Below are 16635 nucleotides of genomic sequence, written 5' to 3'. Positions count from 1 at the left end.
GAAATGTCTGTAAATGAGGAGAGTGCTGTGAAAATGAATCCTCTGCTCACAAAAGTAAATTAAGCAGGAATCCTATGACCTGAGCTATGCAAAGAAATAAGTGATCACAGTGGTCCCTTCAGTATCACACTCCACCGATAAATTTTAAATAATGAAGATTCAGTTGTTTAACTGTGAGGAAAAGGAGTAGACAGAGAATTTTCACTGCTATTTCTTTCACTTCTGGTTGTAAAGTCTGAAAAAATTAAGTATGGTTATTCAGTCTGACAAAGGTCTCTCAAGCGTGGATGCCGTGCTGTGTAGCGTGGAACAGGCTGAAAAGCAAGCAGCAGGTATTTTGCCTGCTGTTTATATAAACAGCTCATTAGAGCCGTCGGCAGAACTGGGTGGCTACAACTTTAAGGCAGGCTGTTTTCAACGTAGATGTAAAGGATGCTGCAGCTTTTAATTTGCAGCTGAAATGCATTGGCCTGGTGTTGGGAAGAACAATTCCCACGGACTGTATACTAGCACCATAAAAAAGAAACTGCGAGCCCATAAACACGTAAAATAACAAAATAAAAACAGGCGACTTCTGCCTTTTCCTTTCCAGAGGGGAATGTAATATTAAAATAGAGTTTTAAATCAAATCCAACCCTAATTCTAACTAGGTTCTCCTTAGCAGCTGCTAAAGGGTTGGTAGAAATTCCTGGGAAGCAGGAGCACGCTGTGGGAATGGATGCTACTCACTGCATAAGCACAAAGGCCCAGCCACTCACAAGGCCCAGCCGCACGCGGAGCCTGCCTCTATCACAATCTAGAATTACAATTTTTTAGCATCACTTATTAACAACTTCTAAATATCGCACTAAGATAAGGTGGAAAATTTGAGCTTTTAAGCAGTTTCCATCGAAACACTGATCTGACTGCTAAAAGCCTACTTGCATAACATGTTGGATAATTCTCTAACTTTCCCCGAAAATAACATTCCCGTCTGCGCTACATTTATGCAACAAAAATTGCTTTTAAATAAGTAAACCCCTACTGGTGTCAAACTACTCCAAAAAAAAAACAAAAAACAAAAAAAAAAAACAAAACAAACAAAAAAACCAAACAAGATTATGTATCCCAAATATCCCAATGAAGAGATTTTCACCTCTGTATTTACACATTTTAGGCATGCACTTTCCCAGCTCTGATATGTCCCTATATCTGTCTATTGAGCTGAAAATCATCAGCTCCGTACAGGTAATACCTGCACCCACCACGCAATGTCCGATGCAAATCCATCTCAGAAAACCAGGAGCAATGACAGGGAAGTATTCTCATTCCCTCCACTACCCTCCTATGGCACGAACCACACAGACATCCATCCTCTGACAGATTTTTTTTTGTGTACACAAGAAAAACCAAGGGGAGCTGAAGGACTGCATTAGCTACTGCAATTGCCAGAAAATTTAAGTCCTGCAAATTACATGCATCACTTCTTTTTTATCTTCTCTGTGGCACCATATGCACATACATTTACCCTTAACACAGCAGTTATAAATGTACCATTGATTTTTTTTTTTTACTACATTTTTTTTAGTATTATTATCTTCAAATACTGGCAGCGTGTTTACATACAACACTCCAAATAATAAAACTTACAACAAGTTTAAAGCTCCCTGAAGGTCACTTGATGCAAACAATGTTTATTAGTCAACTTATAAATAAGACAGAAAAGCAATGAAACATCTTTGGAGGACTTTTTTCTTCCCTATTTACCTTGCCCTTGTCAAAGTAATGGATAATTTCTTGATAGAGCTGATCTTTCAGCTGTCCTTGAGTAGCAGCCTGGTATCCATCCCGCTGGGTAAGATGTGCTGCACATGCTTCTTCTGACCACTACATCATAGAGAAAGAAAGACGGAACAAGTGAAAACAAGTCAAAAGTTATGAAAGGTGTCAGTAAAATTAGGCTGTATAAGATAGAAACTTTTGATTTAAAGAAATGGTTCACAGCTAAGGCACTAACAAAGATTTCACTGCAGCTGTGTAACGATTCCTCCGGCATACGGACCATTTATTAGAATGCTATAAGGGGAAGCTAATTACAGATATCAGATAGAAGGAAGCTTCTTGAGGTGGCTTCCTCTCCTCAGTGAGTTTGATGAGGCTGACTTTGGCCTGCTGACGGGTACAACCTGCTGGATGCATGATGAACACTGGCAGGTTTATGTTGAGAGAAGCCCTGAAGCCAAGATACATCAGCACAAATGGAAGGGACTAGAGGCATAGACAGATATTAATGAACTAAAATTCACTGAAAATGTTTAGAGGCATGCAGAAGCACAACTAACTTTATACAGCCTGTTTGCAAACAGTTGCTCCTGCACTTCCAGCAAACGCCCAACAGACGAGGAGCAAGGCAAAGACATCACACAGATTTCTCCCTAGACCTGAGAGGACCACATGATTCCCGACAGCTTTCTCTCTCTTACACCTGCATATTCTGGTGCCCAGTAAGGGACAGATGCAACTGAAACCTCTGGACTCCACTATTCACATCAGATCTTCTTCCTCTCCCTTCCCTCCTCCCACTAATATTCCCTAGGACCTATCTGTGGATGAGACAATACTGGAGCCTTTTCCCTCGACAGGAAACTAATACTATATCCTACCTTTCCACAGCTATCTATTTTCATGAGGCTAGCAGGAAATTAATGCCTTAGAGACTCGCAAAACTCTATCAAACCAAATCAAAAACCTCCATTAAATCAAATAAAACGTCTCATAGATTGAAAAAGAGACAGGGACAGGTGCTTCAATATAGCTTTTGCCTTAAGAAACCAAGTTTAAAATAAATACAGAACTGTTCGCTTTCATCTCTGAAAATCAAAGTTACTATAGTAAGAGGACTGCCTACAAAAATAAAATGGTATAACTTTCAGAAAAGAAGAGATCTGTACAAAGATCATCAACTCTTAGGTTTATTCATAGAATTGCTGTTACATCATCTAGTTTTACCTCCTATATTTTATTAAATTTAATCTAATTACTTCAGATTTGGCCAAAATGTTTAACTTAAGCACAGTTCATGTTTTTTTACAGGATATCTTACAAAAACACATTATGTCATTGTCTGGAGATGAGAGGAACTGAGGATTACACCCCAATCCCTGGTAATGTGTTTCAGTGGGTACAGACTACCTGATGTAGATACGTCTGACTGCAGCTTCGAACTCTTAGTTCCCATAATCTTTTCCTTAAACGGCCACAGGAGGCTCTTTAATATCATTTTCTTCCCCTTAAGACAGTCATTTGATGCAAATCAAGCTGAGCTCTTTTTGACAGGCCAGCCAGAGAGCACTTCACATTTCTCATTGACAGAACCTTTCTTCATTTCTCTTATTATGGCTCTCTTAAAGCCTTTCCTTTTTTTTAATCCTTCCTAAAACCACGCAACTCTTCACTGCATTGACAGTACAGCTTTGTACTGCAAAGCCATGTCAGTGAAGGAGACAAATTTCATGGAGTCTCCAATGCAATGGCATTTTTGTCAGTATCCTTCTGTTAGCTTTGAATATCTTAATTTTGATTAAAAAATAAAACTATTTTATTTTATTTCATAAAACCTCTTTTTTCCAAAGTTTGTTTCACCAGCTCGCAGTAATCTGGAGAAAATTATGGTGGCTCTCTCTCCAGAGACAGCGTTCTTGCAAATTTAAAGGTGAAGTTCTAGAAAGCTCTCAGTCTTGACCTAAATGTGATCCCATTAAAATCAGTGTGATGCAACGTTTGCCAATGGTGAGTGTCATTGAAAATCCTGTCCTCAAGGCTTGAAATAAAACCTCAATTGCTTAAAATCACACACACCGCAATACTGCTGCTTTTTAAGCAACACTGAACTCCTCCATCCACTGCTAACTCCTGGAAGGAACAGGATATTACATTAGATATATCAATACACTTCTACAATAAAGAATTTCCAAACCATAATGTAAGTCTATTTATAAACAAACATCTGCTTAGTGATAAAAACCTACAATAAATATTACCCTTACATTCGCCATCTTCTATTGATTTGTAGTATAATAAAAGAAAACTGGATATTTATTTCCAGTAAATTAAAGGAGTATATTAAGATACTCATCCAGTCTCTGAAGACCCTCTGTAAGAAAAAAATGAAATTGGCTAATCTCTAACTTAAGGTCATACGAAGCATATTGACTAACGATTTCAAGACATAAAGTTCATTCCATCATTTTTCTGGAAAGTGCAGCACCTGGGGAAGGCAATGCTTTATCTTGTCTAAATGGCTCATTCATGTAATGCCTGATAAGCAAGTATTACACAATTTGGCAGTCATGTTTTATGTCCCTAGCAGGAACAAGAGAGATCTTTATAGCCACAGACTCAGCCAGTTACTCGCTCCAGCTTCTACCCACAGGCAAGCGACTGCACCAGTCTGCGTGACTGAAGGCGTCAAAGTCTTCTCCTCAGATCTTAAGCTCTCTGAGACGTGTCTCAGCACAGAAAATTTCATTACCAAAGAAGTAACTGCATCCAGCAGGCCGTGTCCAACAATTGCCCTCGCTTTGAATAATGCATAAAGCTATTGCTACAGTGGTTTTACACTCCAGATGAATTTTACCGTTGTTTTCTTTGAGTAATAACCCTATATTTGTTTTAAAATGCAGTAAACATATTTCAGTGTCTTCATTTAACTTGTAAAAGTATGCTCTGCACCATACTTAGTCTTAATACAGTTTGGATGCAGTTTTCTTAGTTTTGATGTAGAAATAATCGTCTGCACATCATTTAGAAGTACTTCACTTAGCACCCTCCACTTTTCAACTTTTCAAAATATACATTTTACACTACAGATTCTCTTGGGATCGCTCAGATTAAATCAAAGATTGCTAAGAGCAACTCACTGCATAAAATGAGATACATTTCCTTTACAAAAGGGTTCCCATTAGCATGGCTTCAGTAATAATACCTAAGGCTTACGAAACACTCACCACTGGCATATGAAATAGATGCCTCCACACGCTACATAATTTGGATATTTAAAATAAATTTATATTTCAGCTTTGCAGTTTATGACTTGTGGTCTTTACTTGATTGTACTTCCACGCATTTCAGATCAAGGTCAGTAAACCACGCTCTGATATGCACCAATGGCAGCAGGTTGGTTTCCTGCATGGTAATGCATTAATTACACGCGCAAAAGATGAAACTGAAATAAGAAGCAGTGCACAGACATTCACCAGTTTTAAGTACGGGTTCCAAGACTGGCAAAAACAAGACTACTACTGGTACTGCTAACGTCATCTTCACAACTTGCAATGTATTTTGGTGTTTACCTTAAGAAGCTTTGCATGAAGAAGCAATGTGTAGGCAGCTTCTGTATAGTTATCACATTCTTTGTGCAGGTCACACAGCTTGTACAGATACCTGCAAGTAAGAAAAGCATTGGTTCTTAAAACAGGGTGGTTATTAAATGTTACAAACTAACGTAAAATAATTGGCTTTGGAGACTACAACAGTTCAACTCTATCTTCAAACAGCTAAATATCTCTGGGGTTACTTCTTAAAGTTCGTATGTCTGTGGTCAGGAAACGTTCATGATCACTTGCATTTCCACTGTGTTTTTCTCCCAATGGCCTGAGAAGAGCAATGAATCCAATACAGATTCTGTGCATGAGGTCTTGCTCTAAGTGTTCAGCTACAGAGACGGGTCTTCTTCCTTGCCTTAAATATCAGCACACCCCTGAAAGGGGATTATCTTCATCTGTTTGCTGGCTTGCTTTTCATGGCAATTTAAAAATAATTAAATAAATCTCTTACAAGAGTTTATTAACAGAAATAGGAGAGAACTTGGGAGGGAGATAGCCAGTGAGAGACAGCTTGTCTTTGTACAGACACTGAACAGGGCAGACCCACGACTCGCAACTTTATGTGCATGTCCACAGTTACTAACCCTGCCTTTTTGCTAGATTTTATTTATTTTTCAAATCATTAAAGCGATAATTAAAACCATTTAAACAACAGGAAGTGAGTTTACTAGAGAAAATTGTTCCAAAAAGATAACAAACTCCTGAGAACAAATTCACGAATAACATTTAGATAGCTCAAATCACAGTGAAAGAGAAACTTCATCATTTTAGCCCAACGGTCTAGCCAATTTTAAGCGAAAGCAGAAATAGAGGTCTAGGAACCCTGAGGTTTACAAAAAGCACAACAACATATTACCATTTTCACTTTGTGTGAAAATGGATTTTGAAGGGTTCCCAAAAGCTTCAAATTTAAAATAAGTACTAGTCATCGTATTATTTAATAGCCCATTTTACCCCAAGTCACATATTTTCTACCTCACCAGGAAGTAAAATTATTTCTTTGGTCAGTTTTCTTTTGACTTACTTATTTTCCTCGTGTGACAACATGCATTTGTATTTCCCTGTTCACTGTAATAAAACTGAAGGGGTTGGAGGAGGGATACAAAAAATTCTCAGGAGGCCGATTTCTAATACTCACTGTTCTCAGTGAAGATGAGCTTTTGAGCTTAAAGTTCAGTAAAGCTGTGCTTTTTCATTACTTCTTCCCTTTCAGCCCCTAACTGACTGCTAAATAATTTTCTCCAATTATGCTACAGTCAATCAAGCAGAATTTATCAGTGGTCATGTTTACAAACCTTATGTACATTTCTTCTCTCTCAATCTCCTTGTAGAAATTCTGAAAAACAAAATAACGTCCTTACAAAGTCTTTGATTTCACAGTCAGAACCACATACAGACCATGTTAGGAATTAAAAATTCATAATCGGATAGCATCAACCTCAAAACCGCAAAATGAAATTTGCCTCTAGTGATAGCACACAAGTTATTTAACTTACGAAATCTAATGCTGCGATGTTTCATGATGTAGCACATTAGGACTTATGTCTTATTGGAAAGGTTAAGAATTTGCAAGAGTAGTACCGGTAGAAACTGGCTTCTGGCATTTGCACGTCACACATCATTAACCATTTTCAGTTGAAATTTCGTAATATACAAAAAGCTAATTTTTAAGAAACAGTTGTTCTACGGATTTAAAATTCCAAACCTTAGCTGAGCAATACATCACCTGCCCTTGAATTCTAATAGTTTCCTTGGAAATAAAAAGGCAGATTAGTGTTATTTATCTGGTTTCATATGCCACGCATTCTCATCGCTCCCTTCAGAAATGTCTGAATGCCCCCGGTCTTGAGATAAACTAGTTAACACTGCAAATATTGTAAATACAGGTTATGATAAATTGGGCAAGATATTAAAGGCTTTTCTGAATCTTATTTAAAGTTTGCCTTCAAAAGTTAAAAAAAAAATAAGGAAACAAAATACAAATTTATCCTTCATTGAACTCCAACGTATTTCAGTGCTGAATTAAACCTGAGCAGCCAGGAAAAGATGCATAAGCCCAATACCAATAGATGCATAAGGCCAATACCAAACCTTCCCCTTCAAAGAGAACCTAAAATACGTGATAGAATATACATCCGTGATAGAATATACATCACTGAGCTGCAAACGACTAGTTATTTAGGGGACATATCCTTTCAGTTGACATAACTGCTCACTAGTTCTGAGTTTAACCCACAAGACAAACTGAACCAAGTGAAACTACGCTCCCCAGAAAATTCTAGTCTGTTTTTATTATTTGTGCTTATTTCTCCTTTGTTTGCTTGTTTGTTTTTTACGTAGAATAGACTTCTGATTTGGGCGATCAATAACGGAAAGCCATTTTGTCCCGTTATCCTGACACCGCTGCCGGCTGCTCTGCCCTTCCAGCGCAGCTTGAGAAGGGGCACGAAGCCCACAGAATGCGGAGGGGGCTCGCCAGGAGGCTGGCGTTGACCCCCCTACATTTCCCAAGGCTCCCTCTCCCCGGAGAGCAGTCCCTGCTCCGGCCCCACCTTCGGGTGCACTCCCCTTGCCCCACACTGGCCCACCCACGTGCGGCTAGGCGGTGAGCAGGCGGGGAACTGATGGGGGGTAAAATAACCAGAGGGGAAAGGTGGGGGCTTTAGGCAGGATCCCTCCTCTGATCTCCTCTGCTACCTTGGCTGCACTCGTGTTTTGCCAGGATTGTCAGAGGTAGGAACAAGCAGCTGAGGGAGTAGGTAGGGCTTTTTTTTTAAAAAAATATTTTTTTAATCATCAGCACTGGCTTAAATGTATATCAAAACCTCTGACTTAAACTATATTCAACACAGGCAAACTTAATCCTGTGAAAGCCTGTACATTGTTAAAGCCCCAATTAAGAACTCTTTGAGCCCTCAAGTGGGAATTATGCTGAGTATTGGCTCTGGGTCAGACTTCTGTGAAGGCATAAATTTCACTTCAGGTGCATGGAGAATGATGAAAAGACTGTATTGGCCCTGGAGGGCAAATGGGACTTTAAAATCAACCTGAGATTTTAAATCACGGCTACTGAAAGCGAAGCAAAGTTCTGCCCTTTGAGGCTTTCATACATTTCCCACAGACTCCAGTGGCAGGGTGGTGTGTGGATAACTCACAGTGATTTAACTTGACGACAGTACATCACCCGCAAAATTTATCACCTACAAATACCTGAAAAATTCGGATGACAAAATCACCATCAGGAGACGCTGTTAGAGACACTCAGGGAAAACAACCCCCCAAAGGGGCTACCTGTTCCCCTGGGGCTGGCATGGCAAAAATTACCGGGAAGGGTCTCAAGAGTTTTATAATGAATGGAAAGAGAAATAAATTCACCTTCCTTAGAAAATTTGGCTGGGTTCATATACATTGTTGTCATGTATTGGAGCGTGTGGTGCATGTGATTTTTTTATTTCCTATCTTGCCTGGTGCGAACTGGCAGGTTTTTCTAACTCCCGCTCTGCTCAGGAGGACACCGTGACTTTTCTGCAGGCAACCAAGGGCACCTGCTAGATCAACAGCCGGTGACAACTCTCTGCGTTCCTCCTCTTCTCCCATTTGCTAAACATTCTGATGCTTTTTGATGTGCACAGAGAGGAAAAACAAACTAAAAATAAAAACCCAATTTCTGATTTGATGTCTCTATATTCTCTCCCATTTTGACGGGCATCATTTCATTTATAGCTTACATGATAGCGAGGCATAAAGGCTGCAGTGAGCAAGCTGAGGACATTTGCAGTTCTCGCAAGTGTTAAAGCTACAAACTATTTACTCAGATCTTTCCAAACCAGCCTGAATGAAACCTATCAGCCATATCACGTCAGGCGATAAGCACAGTCTGTACCCCACACTCTGAAATGAAGTAATTTTTGATAATGTTATGGGGATGAAAGCTATGAATGCTTAACTGCTAACAGTTTAATACTGAGTCCTAATGAAAAAAAAAAAAGCAACAAATCTAACTAGCACTGTCAGAGGTCTCTAAACTTTATTTTAAGACCATTTTTCCATATGCACTGATTTTGTGCTAATAAAATCTCATACTCTAATGCTTCCAGCAAAAAGCAGGATGTGTCTGCTGCTTCCAACTCTAGCCTAAATGGACAAAGGTTTGTAGTACAGAGTAGATATTCTAGAATTTCTGGAACAAAGAGAATGAAAATTTCATATCAGTGAGGGGAAAAAAAAAGTTTCTTCTGCTTTCAATGAAACAGTAACTCACAACTTTGTTGAAAAATTCTGAATACAGAAGTAGAATACAAAGGGGTTTGCAAATTCAGTAGCAAATTGCATATTACTCCAATATTCTGTGTGTATAGTGTTTTTCTGTATAAAGTTGTTCATATGTAAATTGTAAATGTCAACCAATAGCCCTCACAGATCAGGTCCTGAAACATTCCTTCTTAAATTCTTTCTTAAAATCAATTAAGGAAATAATAACCCATGTTTCCATAAATTCACTTTCATTAAGAGAAAAAAAATATTTTAAGATGGAGTGAAAATCTTAACACGTATTCTGACTTAAATGAAATTTTGTTAAAGGTGTAAAATTAAAAATGCAGTGATCAGTTCAGGCAGGTGACTGCTGCAATGACTTACCAGCACGTTGACAGTACAGCTCATGCGGTTCTCTTTGTTCTCGTCGTGCATTATGGTCCTGTAGTCCAACAACCTCTCCATTAAGCGGACAACAAGTTTCACAAAAGTTTCTCCACTTTTAGCAAGGTATTTGTGTTTTCTGCAGTGCTCTAAGAGACTGAAAAGCCAATTACATATGCTTTGTTAATCACACACACAAAAAACCTTGACTCAGGTGCAATTTTAAATATTGTGCATCATTAACAGATTTTAATTATTTCTGGGCTACAAAGTTCATTGTAGTCTAATTGCTCTCTCTCCTGACTTCCCCGTGACATAAATCTCACCACTGATCAACACTTACATTTTGTCAAATAACACTTTGTACTGTTCGTCTCCTCTGCCTCCTTCCACTTCATGATCCAGTTTCGTGATGATCTCATTTTCAAACTACAATTAAACAAAGCAAGCGTAAATAATCAGACGGCAAATATTTCACTTTATTACTGTAGTCTCAATGGTTCACAGATTGGTTGGGTATCTTGGTGAGATGTTTAGCTACTATTTTAAAGCTTGATTTACTTTTAAGAGTTTGCAATCTCTGGTATTAGACTATCCACTCTGATCTGCTGCCCTACAAGGGTTTTTTGTTGAAGAAATCATTGGTCATGTTGTTAAATGAAGCTTAAATATTTGCATTAGGCAAGACTAAATAAGGAGATTAATGACGAGAATTAGGGCAAGGGAAATAAAAAGACAGACACAGAATGTCCCCTGCAATAATGGCAATAGCGACAACAGCGACAGAAGCAAAATGCAAACACGTTGAATGCTCCGTTGGAGACGCGAGGGAACACCTACGGCTGCTCAGCCAGCTGGATCGCTCAGCCAGACGAACTCCCTAGCATCGCTACCATCCCTGCTTAGTACAGGTATTGACTCAGGTATCGGGTTGTGGCACAAAGCAGTCAGCCTGTTAATAGGGCAGAGCAGGAGGGAGTTGTTTCAAGCAGCTTAAGAGTAAATATTTTTATTTGGGAAGTAATGCAAACTTAAGTGGGCATTAGAACACATTTTAAATGCAAACTGGGTAGCTCATTGTACTTTTAATGACTACAGAGGCTTTTACTGCTGCTGCGTTGACTAAGGCCCAGGTTAGGAACGAACTCCATTAGCAGAGGAAGAACCGTTCTGCGTCCACTGCTAGATAAGGAGTTGATCTAGCCATCTAACTCCTAAGTCCGCATTAAATAAGCACAGACATCCGCACCATCAGGGATCCATTATTGTCAAGAGACCCCAGCATAAGAACCAGGGTGAGAAGGCAGATCCTGGTGCAGGGGAACGGGATCCCACTACTGACAGAACCGTTGGCTCTGAGTTTTCTCCCTGTCACTGTCACCTAACAACTCAGAGGAGAAGCAAAGGGCCACCCGCACAAGAACAAAGCGTGCTAACATTTTGTAAATGTCAAGAGATGTTCTCTGCATCTGCAGTTAATATTAACAGTATATAACGTACAAATGAAAAAACGGCCTGTCAGCACGATATGCCTTCAGCTCGAGGGTGCGCTTCCACCACTCTGGCCCCGGCAGCAAAGCCCAGGGCCTGCTCCTGCACCTCCGCCCAAGCCATGAGCTTTCCTTCCCCGTGCCATAGCTCTAAGTTGTTCCCGTAACATAACAGCATTTCTTATTCTTTATAAACTATTTCCACAGCCTAAAGTATTTACTTTACAGTGACAACAGCTCCTCTGTTAAAGCCACCTCACGCTGCCCGAGCAGACCGGGGCTCTGACTGGAGGATGCGTTTTTTTTTGCTGAAGTCTGTAGGCAAACTTGGACTTTCCTTTTACCAGGAACACAGCAAGGAGGCAAGAAGCACAGCTTCAAGGACTTGTACAACAGAGGCCACATGCTAGGGATTTAGCTCAAATCTGTGCTGAAGGATAAAATCAAGAAGACCCTGCCAGCCCAGCAGCCTCTGCAAAGGCCTCGCACCAGGCACCTGGGCAAAGGGAGCAGCACCCTGAGCCATCCCAGATGCCAGTGCAGAGGGAGCCCCGGCCTCACCCACGACACGCCAGGCAGGGTGCCAAGTGCCAGGGCCACAGCACCACCCCAGGGGCAGGTGGGGACAGCAGGGGACAGGGATTTTTCCGCGGGGTCTGCCCCACAGGGGAGCTGGGGAGGACAAGCTGTTATCTCCATCCAGCAACACAGCTCAGACTGGTTTAGCTATAAAGAGAAGCTACATTTTTTTTTTTGTCCATGCTGTAAAGTTCTGCTGGCATATTTATTTCAGCAAGGAGTGTGAGATCACATATCCCCTGCCAACAGACTTGTGTCATGATGAAACTCTGACGATAAGGGAGTATTTTTTACCACCTTAATTTATATCACTTTGAGGAGGCGTAGCTACGTCCACCACTGGTCTTTCTGCCAAGATATGCTGCATTTTGAGCTCAGCCCACGCAGTCCTCCTTCTGCCAGCAGAGGTTATCACAATGTCTCTATCAAATATCAAACAGACATTTGCCCTTAGTTCTGCCACAGTCTCTTTGTCCAAAGCCACTGCTTCATGCACGTGGCAAGGTAAACGTGAGCAGAACAAGAAAAAGCCTCCGGCAATAGGTGCGATGAGGAGCATCGCAGCCACCCCCACAGCCGGACTTTTCTGCCTGCTTTCCTGGCTGGTCCTGCTGAAGCTGGGGATGTACACACTCCGGCCAAGGTCAACCCGCCTACGAAACGCGGCCACGAGCTGTGGAGATGTTCCTGCTTTGCTAAGAGAAATCATTTTTAGGCAGAACTACATACACTGGTATAAAGGATTTGTTTGTTTAAATTGTGGCAAAGAACTCCAAAACATGACTCTTTATGAGGACAACTCAAGCTCGGAGTACCTTAAGAGGCTCTGCAGTAGTTCAGCTGCTGTTACTATAACGTAAAAACCCACAATCAGCTCCAGGACACTTTTTATCCCCCATTCCAAGACTCCACAATCCTCTCAGCATTCGCTGCAGTAATGTTCACATCTTCTCCTGCCTTCACAGGCCACCCCAGATTTTTTTGTCCTCTGCATCTGAGTTGGGAAACTTATTTTTACATACCATCTGGAAGCCTGCCAAAACTGTCTTAAGAACAGAGAAAAAAACCTCTCTGTTCCGAGTTGAGCGTCGATGAGCTATCACGATGAGTAAGCCCTGCTCACCTACTGCTCTGTGAGGGTTCAGCATTTGGTCTACTAACATGCACGATGCAACTGCGAGCTATCAGGGAACCCTAACTAGAGACTGTGTTGTGCATATAGTGATAAAATCAACTAAGTACCCAAACGACAGATATTCTATCTTAAAACAATTCGTATTATGATGTTTGACTGTTCTGAAAACCCAAAACAGCAAATTAAACCATTTCTAAGATGCATTTCTGTACTCCAAATGATCCAAAAAATCACAGAAATGCTGTCTGAAAGGAGACCTTGAAGGTCATTTAGTCCAAACTTCCAGGTGATGCAAGAGCGTTGCCAACACGAGATCAGGCCAACTGTGACCTTCTTAGCCGAGTACTGAAAATCTCCCCGGATGGATGGCTACACAGCCTCTTTGGGTAACTTCTTTCAGTGCTGCGCTAATTTCTTCGTGAAGAAATGAATGAAAAGTGAAGTGAAATAAGGTTTTTAATACCACAAATCCATTATTCAAAAAATGACAGGAAAATGAGAAAAGGAAGAATAATGCAATCCACCCCCTCTAAGAGGCAAACCCAAGCTGAAACATGTTCCCGTAGTAAAAGGACGTGTCAAGTAAAACACTGAGGCAATATGACGATGAAACAGAGGAGTCACCGAATTCATGTTCTCTAATGAGACCAGAAAGAAATTGACTTTCTATACCAATGTGAAAAATGACACTTGCTGCCAGCAAGAACCCTGTAGGTGATGTATTTTTTAGTAAGAAATTACTCATATGAAGAAGAGCAATTACATTTGCCATACAGGACCATGAGTATTTCCCGATAACAATTTTAGTTAAATTTCTGTAAATCTAGACTTTGTTGGGCTATTTCCATAACGGCTCTCTTGGGTTGAACAGAGCTAGAGCTGTGGCATTTCTGGGGTTTTAAGGGAAAGGACTGTTTGCTCTGTGATTATTCTTCATATGTATCACGGAGGTGGTATCTCACAACCCTGATGACTAAACATTATTTAACACAGTTAAAATTCCTTCTTCTCTCTACTGAAGAATGTTTCGTTGACACAAGATGTGGTTCACGCAACTATTGTCTTCCAGGAGGGGAAGAAAAGGGTCGTGGGGTTGCCCAAGCTAATGGCTCTGGGACACTGCAGCTGGCATCTGTGGAAAATTTCTCAAACTTTCCTTCTCTATTTTTAAACATATAAATTAACACCAAGTATGCTTGCAGTTATAATAACGGAATTTACTCTCAAGTGAAGAAGCGCCAAATTTTCCATGTTCATATTGCAGCCAGTTACACTTGCTGAGGTTCTTTCTGGAGGCTTAGGGGATATATCTGGCACTAACTATGAGCTGGTTCATATCTTTCTGTTGACAGTAAAAGCTCTAGGGGTGACGTTATGAAGATTACAGGAAATTATTATCAACTTTTGCTTGCAGCTGATCAAGATCTCAGCTTCTCTTTAGGATGTGTGCTTGAACTTTAGCATGGAGTATATCCACTGCTTCATCTGTCTGTTACAATCTCTCATCTGGAGAAAACGGTGGTTACAAATCAATGTAAGCTATCTAGAGTCTTCAAGTGTCAGCTCAACTAATCACTTTTGGTTTTAGGTTTACCTAAAGCGTGGTGAGGCTACATTTGTAGCACTGAGTGACAATTTAATCTAGCTGTAGATGAGGAGGACTTTCAATCCTCCAAGCAGCTATAAATTTGTTTCCTTAGAGGATAATAATGAATTTGCCATATAAGATTCAAGTGATAGAAAAACACCACTAGAAATTAGCTCTAAAGCAGAAATAGCACACAGATACTGTAAAACTTCATTCAAAGGCCACTACAAAAGTCTTTGGTAATTCCCAACAGTCTAATCTGTTCTGTCTCCTATTTTTCCACAGAACTCTGGTTGGCAAGCAGGTCCCGTGGCCTTTTTAATATTAAGCCATTTCAGATGTTTCTGGACATGCTGCATTAGCTTTTTTCCTTGCTCTTAAGTGAGGAAGAAATACCAGTATTCTCTAAAAGACCAAAAAGGAAATTAAAAACAAAAACACATTTTAACCTCAGATAGCTAAAAATATTGCCCATTGAAATTAATCCTTTGGGGTGATGATTTATTTGAATTTACATGTTCAGTGGGGTTACAAAGGACAACGTGCAGCATCACAGAACCTACCGGAAGTCACTAATTTGTGTTCTGTCCTCAAACCCATAGTGTAGAAAGAGGGAGGCCAACACAGGGCTTAGAATTGGTGAAAAGACCTACCAGGAAATTATAGGTTGTAAAAGTTGATAGATACCCAGGTAAACTAGCTACTTGTAATTAAGAAGAATTATACCAATTTGAAATTCATTGATAAACAACAAGAAATTACAGAGCAAATAAAAATGCTGGTATGACTGCCTCAATGATACTAGGATTTACTGTTAAATGCTGGAAGTGAATTAAAAGGGTTTCCCCCATTTTTTCCCATCTCTCCTCGTTTAATTCTCTTCACAACAGCACATTAGCTAGAGGTACTTTAGGCGCACCCGTAGTTTTATTTTAGCAATCATATGCATTATGCTTTCATTGATTATGCATTTCTATATGATGTTGCACTACGCATTCATTCATTATGCATTTCTCTATCATTTTTCTATCTTTTCGGCTACAGCTCCATTACGCTAAGCGTTGTTCCAAAGTGTACAAAACGGGACAGATGTGTTGTTCTGGGGCTCTTTCCTCAGACCATGACTTTTACACAGCTCCTTACTCTTACATTGTAAGAACACATGCTGGAGCTTGCATGCTTCTACCACTGATGCTAACACCACCAGACAACTTTGACAATCCCCCTTAATAATGCTGTTTAGCCTGAAAACTAGACATATGGGACTTCTAATTCCTGCAGGCTCACTACTGCGGAGCGGGAGGTACAGCTCATTTTACTTTGAAGGATAAGGGCTGTTGAAGTAATAAGGCTGCTTCCTTATCACTTGATGAGATGTCATAACATTGGGGAAGAAATAGTAGGGTAATGCTTCTCGCTTAACCCCTTACCTTATTCGCTAATAGTTATTTTTGGTTCTTAAAATAAGCTACTTATACTATTAATTTGTACCAGAACAATTAAATGAAATTGCATTACGATGCAGTGCTACGAGGCAGGGAAAACCCGTTGCACATCTCCCTACTGCCAAAGACAGGTGTCTCCCTCTGCCTCCTCCCACGTTCTCCATGGCCTATTTGGTACCAGTTCCTGTACTCGCACCTCCCTATGAACTGGTTCATCTCAAAACAAGCAGAAAACAATTAAATCAGCAATGACAGGGCCAGAAAAGGTAAGTTAAAGTTTTGGGTAGGCAAACAAACTGGCACGTTCTTATGAAATGGAGCTAGAGGAAGTGAGAGATGGAAGGAACAGGGCACAAAAGCAGGAGGTTGGGGCTTTTAGTGCTCCAAATTCCACATT

At 40.3% G+C, this 16635-nt stretch overlaps 1 protein-coding gene across 4 annotated transcripts in view; it reads right to left on the bottom strand.

Moving 5' to 3' along the window:
- Positions 1 to 16635, bottom strand: part of DOCK1 (dedicator of cytokinesis 1) — a 281002-nt gene that overhangs the window by 50879 nt on the left and 213488 nt on the right. For all 4 annotated transcript variants that reach the window (XM_083844832.1, XM_083844833.1, XM_083844830.1 and 1 more), the window contains exons 34-38: positions 10345 to 10430; positions 10002 to 10158; positions 6659 to 6699; positions 5331 to 5421; positions 1747 to 1866 (exon numbers count right to left, since the gene is read on the bottom strand). In XM_083844832.1, coding sequence (XP_083700958.1) covers positions 1747 to 1866; positions 5331 to 5421; positions 6659 to 6699; positions 10002 to 10158; positions 10345 to 10430 — 495 coding nt within the window. The remainder of the gene's footprint in view (positions 1 to 1746; positions 1867 to 5330; positions 5422 to 6658; positions 6700 to 10001; positions 10159 to 10344; positions 10431 to 16635) is intronic.

This window comes from Anser anser, assembly GCF_964211835.1.
Source record: "Anser anser genome assembly, chromosome: 7".
Classification (NCBI taxonomy): Eukaryota; Metazoa; Chordata; class Aves; order Anseriformes; family Anatidae; genus Anser; species Anser anser.
The sequence above is the reverse complement of the archived record's forward strand: the minus strand, read 5'-3'. Positions and strand labels throughout refer to the sequence as shown.